Source organism: Trichosurus vulpecula, chromosome 8, assembly GCF_011100635.1.
Source record: "Trichosurus vulpecula isolate mTriVul1 chromosome 8, mTriVul1.pri, whole genome shotgun sequence".
In the NCBI taxonomy this organism is placed as follows: domain Eukaryota; kingdom Metazoa; phylum Chordata; class Mammalia; order Diprotodontia; family Phalangeridae; genus Trichosurus; species Trichosurus vulpecula.
The window spans coordinates 138,212,453-138,227,622 of record NC_050580.1 but is presented as its reverse complement, the minus strand read 5'-3'; the positions used below and the strand labels follow the sequence as shown (position 1 = coordinate 138,227,622).

The following is a 15,170-nucleotide window of genomic DNA, read 5'->3' as shown; positions in this document are numbered from 1 at the left end:
TCTTCGTAAGACGATGGATCTAGAGTTAGAAGAGACCTCATAAGCCATCCAATCCAGTTTCCTCATTTTACAATGGAGGAAATCAAAGCCCCAAGAGGAGAAATAACTTAACCAACATTAAACAGATGATATGAGACATGAATCTAGGTCCTCTCACTCCAGATTCATTGCTGTATCTCCTTTATTCCTTTGAAATAACCATTTTGCTTATTTTTTGTAGACCTAGATTTGGGACAGCCAAATTATAGAAGATAACAGATAATGAGGGATTGATAAATAGTAGATGATATCCTATGTAGATTATAAGAATATGATCACTAGATAGTATGTAAACATTCTCCTTTAGTTTAGATTTGTATTAAAACAATATTGAATTCCTAATGTGTGGGATGAAAGACCCTCACCAATTAAAAGTTAATAAGGAGCCATCTCAGGATGGGAACAGAAATAAATTTTATTCAGTTCTCGAGAATTGGGCATCCCCCGCTAGAACAAATCCAGCAAGGGAGGTGCTTTACAAGGGGCAAGGCACCCATAATTATACCTAACACAAGAGAATTCCTGCCCACCTCTGACCCTTTTCACCATTGGCTGGGAGATAGGCTTACAATCTGAGCATGAAAACTAGACAAAGAACCGGGAAATTGAGGCGCAGAAACTCCAATTCCCATTCCCTTAGTTAATGATTACAACTGAGGTGATATCTATAAATCTAAAGAAGGAGAATAGGATAAGGGGAGGGGGAGACCCTCTCCATTCTTTACAGTAGAGAAAAATAGGTCATTATGACCCTGATCTTACTGAGCAAATCTTTAAACCAGAACCAGAAGAAAGAACAAAAAGTTTCAGGGTAAACTTTCCCAGAGGCTGAGCCATCGGACTCTCACAGCCTCAGAATCTTCCCCTTCCCTATATCTTGATTTTTAAACACTCCTCTATAGATATGAATATTATACACATCCTTCCCTGTGAAGTCTTCACATTTCATTTATTTACCTCACACAGTAAAGACTGATTAATTGCTTCTAAAATTCTTAGTGCCCTTCTAGGAGACCAAAGTTTAAATACAACTGAGTCAAGTTAAATCCTCCCTTTGTTTCTGGCATAGATAGCTGTTTGTATATGTTTATATGTATGTGTGTGTGTGTGTGTGTGTGTATGTACATATATATATATATATATCTTTTAAAATAATGGCATATATTCTCAACTTATAGAGGGAGGAAATAGCTCTTCTTTCTCATTCCCCTCCCTGGTATTGTTTTTGCATTTTCTTTGTATACCCAGAACTTAGTACAGTGCTTTGTATATCATAAGCACTTGATAAATGCTTGTTCATTAATTCTCTGCTTTCCAGACTTCTTCTGGGCTAATGGAGCAGCTAGGTGGTGCAAGGCATACAGCTCTGGGCCTGAAGTCAAGAAGACTCATCTTCCTATGTTCAAATCTATCCTCAGACACGTCTTAGCTGTGTGACCCTGAGCAAGTCACTTAACCTTGTTTTCCTCAGTTTCCTCATCTGTAAAATGATCTGGAAAAGGAAATGTCGAACCATTCCCACATTTCTGCTAAGAAAACCCCAAATGGGGTCATGAAGAGTCAGACATGACTGAAACAACTAAAGAACGAAACAACAAATCTGGGCATGTAGTGTATTCATATTTCCATTTGGGAGCTATACTTATGCTAGAGCCTATACTTTGAAAGTACTTCTAGTTTATCCTATCTGTGTCTATCTTATCTGTTCATAGTTCTTTCCATGTTGTCTCCCCCATTAGATCCTGAGCTCTTTGAGAACAGGAACAATTTTTCCTTTCTTTGTATCCTTGGCACTTAGCATGGTGCCTGACACATGCTGTTCAGTTTTTTCTGTTGCTTCTCACTCTTCATGACCCTGTTTGAGGTTTTCTTGGCAGATACTGCAGTAGTTTGCCATTTCCTTCTCCAGCTCATTTTATAGGTGAGGCAAACAAGTTTAAATGACTTTCCCAGGGTCACATAGCTAATAATTGTCTGAGTCCAGATTTGAACTCAAGTCTTCCTGACTTTAAGCCTGGCTCTCTATCTACTGTGCTACCTAGCTGCCTGCATGCCAGACACATAGAAAGCTTATAATATATGCTTGTATAATTATTGAATACTTAAAATAATTATAATCACAAATATGATGGCTAACATATATAAGGCTTTAAGCTTTAAAAGTATATGTATATATGTGCATACATGTATACATACATGTTTGTGTGTATATATTTACATAAATATATATTATCCCATTTGAGCCTCACCCCTTTGAGATAAGTGTGTTTTATTCCCATTTTACAGATGAGGAAGTTTAGGATGAGAAATATTCAGTGATATCTCCAGTCACACATCTACTAAGTTTCTGAAGCAGAATTTGAAATCAGATCTTCTTAAGTCTAAATTCAGCACTCTGTCTACCACACCCCCTAGTTGTCTACAACTTTTGTGTACCAAATGCCCCAAGCACACTTAATAGACTATCAAAGAAGAGCTTTATTTCTAGTTCCCTCTCTACCCTGCCAGCAGACACTTCTTTTTTAATATTTCACCTAAGGGTTTATGCAAGGGTCTGTAACCAAAGCAGTACTACCCCAAATCTGTAATTCAGTAGAAGATGGTAGCATGCTGTATCTCTACATTGGTCAGCACATGTCATTTTATGTTAGCGTGTTGTCCCTTCTTCAGTGAAAGAAAGTTAATCTATGAGTCACAAGTGATGGGTGAGGTGTGGCAACAAATCTACAGTCTGATATGAGCAAGGTCAAGAAAGTAAACTAGCCCGTTCAGGGTTTGATTGAGGCATGTTGGCCAAACAGCATGTGAGGGAATCTTGCCCAGAATGTTCTTCTGCCACCCCTTTGGCTCTAAGCTCCAAAATCCCTTGCTTTTCGTGATCTGTACATGTTGTCCTCTAGTTTTCATGGCAAGAGACTTCATTCTTCTGAAATGAAAAACATAAAATAAAGGGGCTCAATCTGCCATGCAGCTGAATAAACCCATCTCTTTCCATGTGGCTATTCACCATAGGCATTAGTGTGTTCCCACTCTGTTGTGGATTTCTTGGCTATTTGATGATTAGATAACCTTATAAAATGTCTACTTTATTCCTCATCACAGAATGACATAAATTTGTTTTTGAAAATAAGCATAAGTAGCTATGATTCCTTTGAGGTACCTTGATTTTTAAGCAGTCTCTCTCTCTCTCTCTCTCTCTCTCCCTCCCTCCCTCCCTCCCTCCCTCTCTCTCTCGCCCTCTTTCCCTCTCTCTCTCTCTCTCTCTCTCTCTCTCTCTCTCTCTTTCTCACACACACATCTTATATACATATATAGATATAGATATCTTTTGAAGACCTTGAGTTTTTGTTCTACATATGTTAATGGTTTTGTTTTATTCTGAAAGATATCAGATTTACCCAGCTTTTGAAAACCTAGCTATGGCCATTCAATTTTGGCATTTTTCATTATATTACTATTACTACTCACAGGAAATTCATTGAATGTATGATATGTTTGTGGGGGAACAGACTATGAATTAAATTATTGTATCAGAGGGTGGGAATTCTGGCAAAGAGAATTCAGCTTTTAGCCTGAGACTAAAGGTCAGAAGGCTATTAACAATTGCTCATTGTTCTCCATGGTATTTAGGATGCTAGTGATAAAAGACATGGAGATAGAAACTAGCCTCTGCATATACAGAGAGCAGGTCGGGAAGTGTAGAACAAACTCTCAAGAGGAAAGAGTGATTCAGAAGGGGTGAATTAGAGAAGAGAACGATAGTGTGACTATTAGGTGAGAAGCACCAAAGGTGTACCTAGAACTGAAGCCCAGGAGTTAGAGTGTTGGATAGGAGGGATCAAAGAGAAAGATAAGAAACACTTCTCAGCCTGCCACAGCTGAGGTTTCAGCTGTTGAGTGACAATTGCATGGGCATGTCTCACTTTTAATTTCTCCTTTAGATGCTATATTTTTAAATACATAACTGTTTCACAACTAGCTCTCAGTAGAGACCTGAAGTCTTTTCATTTGGATAATCTTTTCCTTTTACATTTCAAATAGTTCATGTTCAGCTAAAAAGAAAGTGAAATGATCAGTGGAACTCTCCCCCTTTTTAATAATTTCTTAGTAACTACAAAGTTGCGAATATTTTTTCTTTTCTTTTTTTTTTTTGAGGCAACTGAGGTTGACTTGCCGAGGGTCACACAGCTAGTAAGTGTCTGAGGCCAAATTTGAACCTAGGTCCTCCTGGGTTGCAAGGTTGCAGATATTTAAATTGCAGATATTTTAAAATGCACTACTTTTTCTCGACATGGCTTAAAACTTGGCATTCCACATTATTTAACATGATAACTTTCAGCCCAGATTCAAAGTGGGTTTGGAGACCAGTTGATTATATGATACTTAAAAAGGTAAAGATAACATATTTTATCATATTAACTGAATGTTAGTTACGTAGCAGTTGTGACCAGTAGAACTCATAATTATGTACAGGGAAAAGTGCAACTTTTAAGTTCATCTAAAGAATATGTGAAGCACAGGTTCTGTCAGGGTTTATCGAGCTGGAGAGATTTTGTATACACTCTTAGTGACAGGCTGTGTGTATTTGATATCCAAGGACTAGTATGTGTAAGTAAAGAGGGGCTGATCACCAGCAGGCTGGCCATTCAGTGATGATTTTTTTTAGCCAAACAATCAAATAAGTTCATTAAAACATTTATGTTATTCTAAGTATTTGCTGAAAAATGTTTTCTTTAGGGATTAGACATAAGCATTATTAATTAATTAGGCCTTGGAAAATTACGATGAGATATCCCCTCCAGGTTTATGAGACACAATTTCTATTCAGTGAATGAATATACTTATTTCTTTCCAACCTTGGTTGGTTCCTCCTTCCTTCCTTCATTCCTTCCTTCCTTCCTTCCTTCCTTCCTTCCTTCCACTTAAACACAGACACACCATTTTTCTGCTTTATTTCTTTGTAAGGGAAGGAAACACACACGCACGCACGCACGCACGCACACACACACACATGCACGCATGCGTGCGCACACACCCTTAGGTCTTTTAGCATCCACTGGGAGAACTGCCACTTTCTATATCATCAACGGAACACAAGATAGGGCAGTGCTGGAGCTATCTTGAACCAATTATTAAATTTTCATTGTAAACATTTACACCTTCTAAATCCATAAATGCTATAAGTCAGGGCTTGATTTATTGTTTTATTGACTATATAGATTTAAGAAAGTAATAGATTAATAAATTAGTAACAGATTAATAAATTAAAATAATAATAATGCAGATTAAACTTGAAAGGGTATTTTGCCTTTGGGGAGCTGGTAGTTAAACATTTATGAGCACATCCTGCCCTATAACATCTTTGGACATTATATTGTCAATATGGCTCATTTTATTTTTGAAAGCTTGTATCTTCCATTACTACTCTATAATTTGCTTTTAGAACTTAAAATAGTTAACCAGAGTCCTATTACTTGATCTTGTTTTAGAGGATATTGTATATAGCTAGATGTTGATTAGTATGAATAATAAATCCCATGATGTGGTCACATATATTTGATTTTGCACTATTCGAAGTTATAATCATGTAAAATATGCTATTGGTTCCAGCCCAATAGAAATATGTAGTGTGTGAGCGAATATATGTGACCTACTTCACACATTCATTATTCGCACTAATTGAGACCTAGCTGCATGCCTACTTATACACCTACACACATATATGTTAATATGTTATCTGTATTGTATATTTGTGTACACATATATATTAAAGGAGCATAATTTCAAGCTATATTGGCTTCATCTTTCTCACGTAGATTACCTGTTGAATATGGATTAAATTATTTTTCTAAACAAATCTGTTAAATGTAATTTGATGATTTACTCAATTTACTAGTACCTGGAACAACCCAACCTAAGAAATAAACTTTGTATTTCAGGTAAACAATATACATAAGAAAGTTCCTCAGAAAAGGTCCCTATGAGAGATTATATTTATTCAGGCCTCAAGTCACCATTTAATATAAATGCTAATTTGGGTTAATGGTCCTTCATTGTGTTAGTTTTTTGTCTTGCTTTGTTTATAAAGAATTTTTTGACTAATTTCTTTCCTCTAATAAATAATACCTACTACAACCTTAATATGTTTAAAGGCTAAAAATGTCTTCAATATTGACCAGACTTTCATAATATATAGTAGTTTTATAAAAGGTAGTTATGAAACATAACATACCATATTAGCAGACTCCACCTAAAAGGAAAACTGGAAAATTAAATTCAGGTCATTAATTTCAGTCAACATAAGATAACCTGTTGAGCTTTTCTTTTGCTGAAAATTTTATGTGCACAATTATACAGGGTCTTTTATTGTTCTTTAATTGCATCTCAATTATAAATCATTTGCCCAAGTAGAATGTAAGCTCTTCGAGGGCAGAGATTTGGTCTCATGGTCTATGGTGTCCCTTATAATGCCTAGAATTACGTTGGACATGCTTGTTGTTGTGAATTAATGCATGTAGTAATTTTACTGAATCCTCAAACCGTACTCAATCCAATTACTATTTAATTTTTATGTTTAGGCCTTCAATGTAAGATACCATTGAGAAATTTTTTAAAAAGATTTTTGTGGTATTTCGTGTAGCCCTGCTTATAAGAGAGCAAACTTATTTATCTGTGCTTTATTACTATAATATGATACTATCTAATTGGTTTTAGTCATCTCTAATAACAGACAGGAGCAAGGACAGATTTCTGCTCAGGTGTTATATGTTGGTGAATATGATCCCTCTCAAACTTGCTCTTTCTCCCGTACACTTCCCATTTTTCACATCCACATAAACAAATTATGTGGAGTCTTTTCTTTTACTCACTAGTGGCTGGAAAAGATAGACCTGCTGAAACTCAACTGCCGTAGGCCCCTGCCTATTTTTAAGAGGAGGCTTGAAAACGATGTGATTGGTGTCTCCCTCTCTCCTTTTCAGAGGCAAGGAACATTGCAGATACTGTAATAATTGACAGATATCAGTGAACAAGCATTTATTAAATAATTTGTTCCAAAAACAGGGGAAAGAAAGAGCCCCCCCCCAAGAAAATGGGGTGCCTGATCTCCAAGAAAGGGATCTTTTAAGAAAGAAAACAAACATTTCCATAGCATAGTAGAAGTTATCATGTAACTTTCTTTTTTTTCTTCCCTTCCCACCCCCCCACCCTAGAAGATGGCTACCATTACACATAAATACACACACATACACATATAAAACCATTCTATACGTTAACAATTCTCTTTCTAGATGCACATAATGTCTTCCTTCATGGGTCCTTTGTAGTTAATTTGAATATTTATAACTATCAAAATGACTTTGTTGCTCAAAGTCGTTCTTAAAACAATATTACTGTTGCTGTATACAATATTTTCTTGGTTCTGCTCATTATGTTATTCATTATTTCATGCAAATCTATCCATGTTGTGGTCGAGCTCATCACTTCTTATAGCACGATAGTATCTCCTCACAATCATATACTAAAACCTATTTAGCCATTCCCTAAGTGATGGGCGTCATTGCAATTTCCAATACTTTGCCACCACAAAGAGAGCTGCTATACATATTTTAGAACATATAGATTCTTTGCCTTTTCCCCTAATCATCTTGGGGAATAGACCTTCTAATGGGGGGGTATTGTGTTCCTTTTTCTGAACTGCCTTTTATTTACTTTTATTTTAAGTGACAAGGGATAGTTCTCTGGATAGTGGGGAGGGAAGGGGAAAATACATTAAGAAATGAAGTTGATGCGAAAATAAACGTGCTAATAAAAACATTTTAAAGAAATTATGTTTGGAGGCAGTGAATGAAAGTAGGTACACTGTCATCAGAAAGCGGGAATATAAAATAATTCTGATCATTATAACAAACCTACCATAGCAGTCACTTGGGAAGGCTATAGCTCAAAATAGTGTGTGCCTAGATCAAAATGTTTTTAAACTTATGATTTTGGAATTATCTTCAGAGCACCTAAAATGCCGTTCTTGTGAATATCCTCAAATGTGACAAACCTTTATCCCATGAAGTTAGATTTTAGTTTTAGAAATAGCTAAAGTCAATGGAAACTCAGTGATACTGTTCTGCTCTAGATATAGATAGATATATAGATATAGACATATATAGTAAGAATTGAACTTAATATTAATTTTAGTAATTAAAAAGATGACAAGTACTCAATGGTCCTTTTCCCATTTTTATGATCTCTTTGGGATACAGACCTACAAATGCTATTGCTGGGTCAAAGGGTATGCACAGTTTTATAGCCCTTTGGGCAGAGTTCCAAATTGCTCTCCAGAATGGTTAGATTAGTTCACAACTCCACCAACAATGCATTAGTGTACCAATTTTCCCACATCTTCTCCAACATTTATCATTTTCCTTTTTTGTCATGTTAGACAATCTGATGGGTATGATATGGTACCTCAGAGTTGTTTTGATTTGCATTTCTCTAATCAATAGTGTTTTAGAGCATTTTTTCATATGGCCATAGATAGCTTTAATTTCTTCATCTGAAAACTGCCTGTTCATATCCTTTCACCATTTATCAATTGGAGAATGAATTGTATTCTTATAAATTTGACTTAGTTCTCTATATGTTTTAGAAATGAGGCCTTTATCAGAGACACTTCCTCTAAAAATTATTTCCCAGCTTTCTGCTTCCCTTCTAATCTTAGTTGCACTGGCTTTGTTCATGCAAAAACTTTTCAATTTAATGTAATCAAAATTATCCATTTTGCATTTCATAACATTCTTTATCTCTTGTTTGGTCATAATATCTTCTGTTCTCCATTAATCTGACAGGTAAACCATTTTTTGCTCTCCTAATTTGGTTATAGCATCAGCCTTTATATAGAAATCATATACCCATTTTGACTTTATCTTGGTATAGGGTGTAAGATGTTGGTCTATGCCTAGTTTGTGCCATATTATTTTGCTGTTTTTGTTACATAGTGAGTTCCCAGAAGTTGTAGTCTTTGTGTTTATCAAACAGTAGATTACTATAGTCAAGATTACAGCTTTAAAAATGATCAGAAAAAAATTAACTCTTGAAAATCAACATCATATAGTTAAAGTAGCACTGAGTTTGAAGGGAAAAGACCAGTGCTCAAATCCTGATTTTTCTAATTACTAAGCATGTGACCTAGAACAAGTTACGTGTTTCTCTGGGCCTTTGTTTCCTTGTCCACAAAATTGAGGGGTAGGGGGTTTGAACAAGATAACCCATACAGGTCCCTTCCAGCTTTTTTAATCTGTGATCCTGTGATTTTATAAAGATTTGGCCATCCCTTCCTATCACTGGGAAATAAAGTGGAGAACAGATGGGCAGCTAGGTGCTACAGCGAGTAGAATTCGAGATGTGGAGTTCAGGAAGGCCTGAGTTCAAAACCAGCAAAAAAAAAAAAAAACCACTTTCTAGCGATGTGATCCACTATCTGTTTCATTTCATCCGTAAAATATAGATAACAATAATGGCACCATGAGTCCATGTCTGTGAGTGCTTCACCAAGCAAACGTTGCTATGTAAATGCTAATTGTTGCTATTGTTGTGGTTTGTTTTTTTTTGTTTTGTTTTGTTTTGTTTTTTACCATTGTTGGTGTGTTCCCTGGATCCTACTAAATCAACTCCATAGCACTTGTCAGAATTGTTGACATCATTTATACAAACCACATGTCATTGCGTTTGAAGATAAAATCAAAATGAAACTCCTAAGTTTTTATTGCGTCTGGCAAATCTGGACAATGTTGTGCGTCCAGGGCATATAAGAGGATTTTAAACCCATAGCAGTTTCAAATGAAAATGACTGTGGTCCAATTAGCTTTAAAAAGTTTTTTGTTAAATATTATCTTGCCAGAAATAACGGATGCCCCTGGAGATAGACCTAAAATAACATGCAATTTTCAGTCATGTGATCTTTAATTTAGACTAAAAATAGTATAAATAGCAGTTTATATAAACCTCAAATATCAAGATTCTTAGCCCAATGCAAGTTCATCACAACTGCAAATTTATGAGGCATTTAAGGTTTGAACATTTTAATCCAGATCAAGCATGATATATGTTAGAGGCTAGCTTCGGAAACCTAAGAATCTCACTTTACTGATTCTAATGACTGGAACATTCCGAAGGGAAATCCTTCTCAGAAGACCTACAAGCTGAAACTCTAGCCTAAGATAACATTTTTAATCTTAAATCTCTTGTCAGGCGTATGTAATCACGGAGGCTGTAGTACATAAAAAATGATGCCTTTATAAATGTCAGTTGCTTCTTTGAGTCGTTATCTTTAGGTCTTTGGTTTGAATATTCTGGCAATACTAGATGCCCACATTAAGAAACTTCAGCAGTCACTGAAGTCTACTCTCATTTTATTAGAAATTTGACCACCAAAGGAAAAAATGTTAATAGTTATAATATAATGTTCCCCTATGTATCTGTGTGTATGCGTGTAAATCACATTCCTCCAGTGCCTAATCTGACCCTTTCTTATGGTTTCTAAACCAAAAACTAGCTTTTCCCACCCTCCTGACCATGTGATGACTCCTCATCTTTCTGAGGCAAATAGGAGATATTTCCTAAAACTCAGAGGAGGAAAGAAGAGTATGGGACACACTGTTTTTATGGCCTAAATCAACTTCTTACTTTATTCACTTTCTTTCTTAAGTAAAGTTGCTTGTGTGAGAAACGTGGTTTTGGGGATCACTGGACTTCCCCAAATTGTGAGAAAATGCAGCTTTGGGGATCACTGGACTTCCTAGGCAGGGCCAAAGTCCTGAGGAAGAACCCTGTGATAATCCCTAGGGAAGGCTGTACAGACCACAGGACTCCCAGAGGAAGACCAAGTGGTAGGCTCCCCCCCCTTAATCTGTGGGGATCACAGGGCCTCCTAGGGGTCAGACCCTAAGGAGGACCCAAGTGATGGCACCTTTAGAATGGCAGTAAGATCACAAGGCTCCCGAGACGGGGCCGGAAGTCCCAAGTGATGTCCCCTTCAAGTGATGTCCCCTTAAGAAGGCTGTGCAGACCACAGGGTTCCCCAAGGGAATCAGGATTGGTAGCCCTCTTAACACCACAGTGGGAATCACAAGACACCCTAAGGCAAAATCCAGGAGTAAGCCCAGGATGAGCTTCCACTGCCTGTTGCTTCCCTTCACTTGATCTTAGGAAGATCCATGTGATTTGCCCATTCTCACCCAAAGAACTCAAGACCAGAGTGAGCAGAGGAAGGCATTTTATTACATTCCTCAAGGGAGCAGGTGTAATGCTCTCTGGAACACTCACGCTGATACAGCTGCAGGAGCAGGGGTAACCATTCCCTCCACTACTGCTAGAGTTACAGTTAGTTTACAATCTTTATTTTTTACATAGTTTTCCTAGGTTATAGAGTTTATACAGGTAGGATAATAAGGATACAGAAGCAAAAGTGAAGTTAATTAGATTTTCCTTGTCTTAGTTTAGGATTAAACTATATTCTTTTACTTCCCCTACTTTCCCTCTTTAACATATGCAAATTATGCAAATCAGTAGGCCTGGATTCTTGACCAAGACCAGACCCTAGATAAGCTTGAACTGGTTCAAGGGGTTTGGCCCCTCTAATTCCCCTGACTGCCTTCTCAAAAAGCAAGCGCATGGCATGCGTACAAGCCTTTGACCTCTCACCTGACCAACCTTGAGGCCTGGTTTCTGCTAAAGCTGCGGTGGGGGAGGGCGGGGAAGCACACCTTTAGTTCTGTGGAAACAAAACTCCTCCTCCCATTTCTTACAATTGTCTACAAAGTTTAGAAGGTTTTGGGTTTGGTGTTTTTGTTTTTGTTCTTTTTGAGCTGAGTTAAGAGTTGTTTGTAGATCCAGAAGAAACTGTCCGTAGTAAGGAAGAAAATTTTATAAATTCTGACCTGAAGGCATAGAGTTACTGACATAAAGCTTGACGATAATTTGAAGTGTCTTGCTATAATGTCTATTAAACAAAAATGCAGATTTTTAATTGAATTTTCCCCCCTTAAAATAAAGCAGTATGAACTAGTTTTTAAGCCTTAAATTTAACTCTTTTGCTTTGAATGGCAAACATTTATCAGGTGAAAAGAGTTTTACATTAATCAAGAAATTTAAGTGTCAAATATTCTACATCAGTTAGGCTAGCAGTATAAGTCTGAACAGAAGACTTCCTTTAGAGGACAGTAACAAAATTGTTCTTCTATCTAGTTTGTTCTTGGTGATGATGAGAAACAAAACAAAACTTTTGGTTTAGAATAAAAGGCTCAATAGTCTTTCTCCCCCTCCCCCTTCTCTTTTAATAAGGGCTTTTCTTCTTTCCATTTTAAAATGTTATATTTCAGGGACTCAAGAAGGCATTGAATTTTCTAAAATTAGGTCTATCCAGATAAGAGTGAAGTAGAAACCCAAGTTATTTATTCATGATGGATAAATTAGTGAACTTATGAACTGTAGACCTTACTTAGGATGATCAACATAATATCTGCAAGTATATTGTAATGTAAATGGGCAATCAACTAAAGTCTGTAACAATATGGTTTAGTATGCCTTGTGTAAATGCTAAAAAACAGTACATTATTTAGTTCGAGGTTGCGGACTGCTTCATTATCAAGGCTTTTTATCTCTGTAACCTCTACATACTGACCACATTTCAGTAAAACCAATTAAAATTTACAGTAGACATTCCATTTGAAAACTTTAACATAACTCTATTTCAAGATGATGTACCAAACCAAATTTAAAGTATCTCAACTTTACAAATTTTGTTATTATTAGTCAATTCCTTCGAAAGTTAACAGGAGCACCAAAATGATGAGTCCCCAAAAGGGGACTGGTTGAGAACTGAAGCTGTCATTTCTCTCCAGCTCCCTCTCCCTTAGTCAGGGTAGTATCTGCAACAATAAAGCTCCATGCTAATGGGCTTTGAAACAGGAGTTACATGAACATGAATATAGCTTTATCTAGCCCTCTGAAGCCTGGAGTTTGTGACATGCAAGATTCTATCATAGCCAATCATCTTTAACCATCCTGGGAATAAGAATGTGATAACAATATTGATTCCTCCATAAGGTTATGGCCACCACTTTATGGGGGTCTTAAGCTGATTTACTGAAACATAAAACTATCTTTTTGAAAAGATTATTTATATAATTTATTATTAAATGCCATCTGAATTTTAAATATTGTGCTCGTGTCTTTCTCTTTCTCTTTGAATAGCATGGGAATGAGCCATGATGATGACCATTTATCCTGTGCGGGGAGATCTCATATAATGTCTGGAGAGTGGGTGAAAGGCAGGAACCCCAGTGACCTTTCATGGTCTTCCTGCAGTCGAGATGACCTTGAAAACTTCCTCAAGTAAGCCCTTCACAGATAACACTGAAGACACAAGATATTTCTAAAAACAAAGAAGTTGTACCCCAAAGCTAATCTTTAGCCAGATTATAGAAAGAAGGAAAGAACATGAGAATTGACTTCCTGAAAAGTTGAGATACATCTCACTCTGAAGAGCTGTTTCATATTTTCATATCTTTGACAGAGGAAAACATTTTGCAGACAACTAGACAGCTTATTATCTCAAAAGTACATATATTCCTAGGACCTAGCTCATGAGCACCAAAACACCCACTGACTGAAAATTTCAGCCTAATGATACTGTATTTAAAAAACTCCCGTCCCAACTGTGTTTTAAAAACATACAAATCCAGAATAATGAGTAGCTAAGTAACTTTGCGATGTCAACAAACAAGAGATAGCCCATTTCTACCCTAAAGCTTCCATACCTGCATTTAATATCAATTTCAAAGGGATTGTAGTTGTAAACTACAGTGCACTTACTACCTCCCTTCAGTGGAACATAAGATATGAAGTTTACTCTGATTCCACTGTTCAGAAAGGAGACAAGACTATTTTCATTCTTGGCTTTCCTTTGAAGAATTTGCCATGGGAAGAAGCCATGACAACCTCCTTATGATATAATGCATATTTTCATGTTGGTATCCTGGTTCCCACAAACCCTCATTCTGAAACACGTTCCAGAAATGTGGTGATTTCTGGTTTAGCTTGACTTAATAAGATAGATAACAGCATGTGCTTTGGTACCACCCTTCTTTGGCTCAGGAGGGTCACAATTGGATCTTATTTATTCTTACAATCAGGGAGGCAGTTCATATCCCTTTTTCATAAACAGGGAAAATCAAGCATAGAAATGTCACAAGGAACCCACCAATAAACACATAGTAAATTTAGTACTTTAAGACCCAGTCTTGTGGTTTTCAACACTGTCCTTATCAATCTTGATGTTTCTCCTGTCAGTGAAGGAAGTTCTCACTTCCAGCCATAAGGAGATTAAGAAGGTGGCAAACACATATGATCAATGATGTTATTCTTAACATGATATATTTTACTGCTATGCAGCTGTTAGGATAGACTATTAAAAAAATCATAGGCATTTCAAAGACACTCGAACATTTCATGTAAGGCTGGATGACAATCACTTGCCTCTTTAGTTAATTTATGCTATTTTATGATATCGGGCTTGGCAATGTAAGGGTACTTTCAGAGAGAGAGAGTGTGTGGGCACATCTGTGTGCCTGCAGATTTTTTTTTCCTTGAAGTATCTTAAGAAGTTTGTTTTCATTGCCTTGGCCTTAGGAATCAGTTGATGGTGATTTCTCTTTTTAAAGTCCTATTTCATGTCACTGAAATTTTGTTTTTGTTTCCTTGTTGGAAACAGAAAAAAATCTCACAGACTTTTTTTAAACTTTAAGTTTTATTAACATGTTTTGTTTTTACATTACAAAAATTAACAGATTAGCCCCACTTTGTTAGAATTTTCTTGCAACAAAGTATAACAATTAAGTAAAAGTAGTAATACAGTGACCTCATCTGAAAGTGCATGTGACTCTTCACATCTATAGCACCACCCTCCACCAGGGATATGTAGGTAGATATTTAAAAACAAGCTGCAGTGGTGGTGGTGGCGGGGCGGGGGGCGGAGGGGGGGAAGCACAATGTATACATGAGACACTTCTAGGTTTAATCTACTTCATCAACTTTTTCTCCAACACTAAAATCTAGACAATCGATAGAACAATAAATCA

The 15,170-nt window shown here is 36.6% G+C and overlaps 1 protein-coding gene across 1 annotated transcript in view; it reads left to right on the top strand.

Annotated features, from left to right (window-relative positions):
• ADAMTS17 (ADAM metallopeptidase with thrombospondin type 1 motif 17) overlaps positions 1–15,170 on the top strand; it is a 506,671-nt gene that overhangs the window by 257,575 nt on the left and 233,926 nt on the right. The window contains exon 9 of the mRNA XM_036736388.1: positions 13,285–13,425. Coding sequence (XP_036592283.1) covers positions 13,285–13,425 — 141 coding nt within the window. The remainder of the gene's footprint in view (positions 1–13,284; positions 13,426–15,170) is intronic.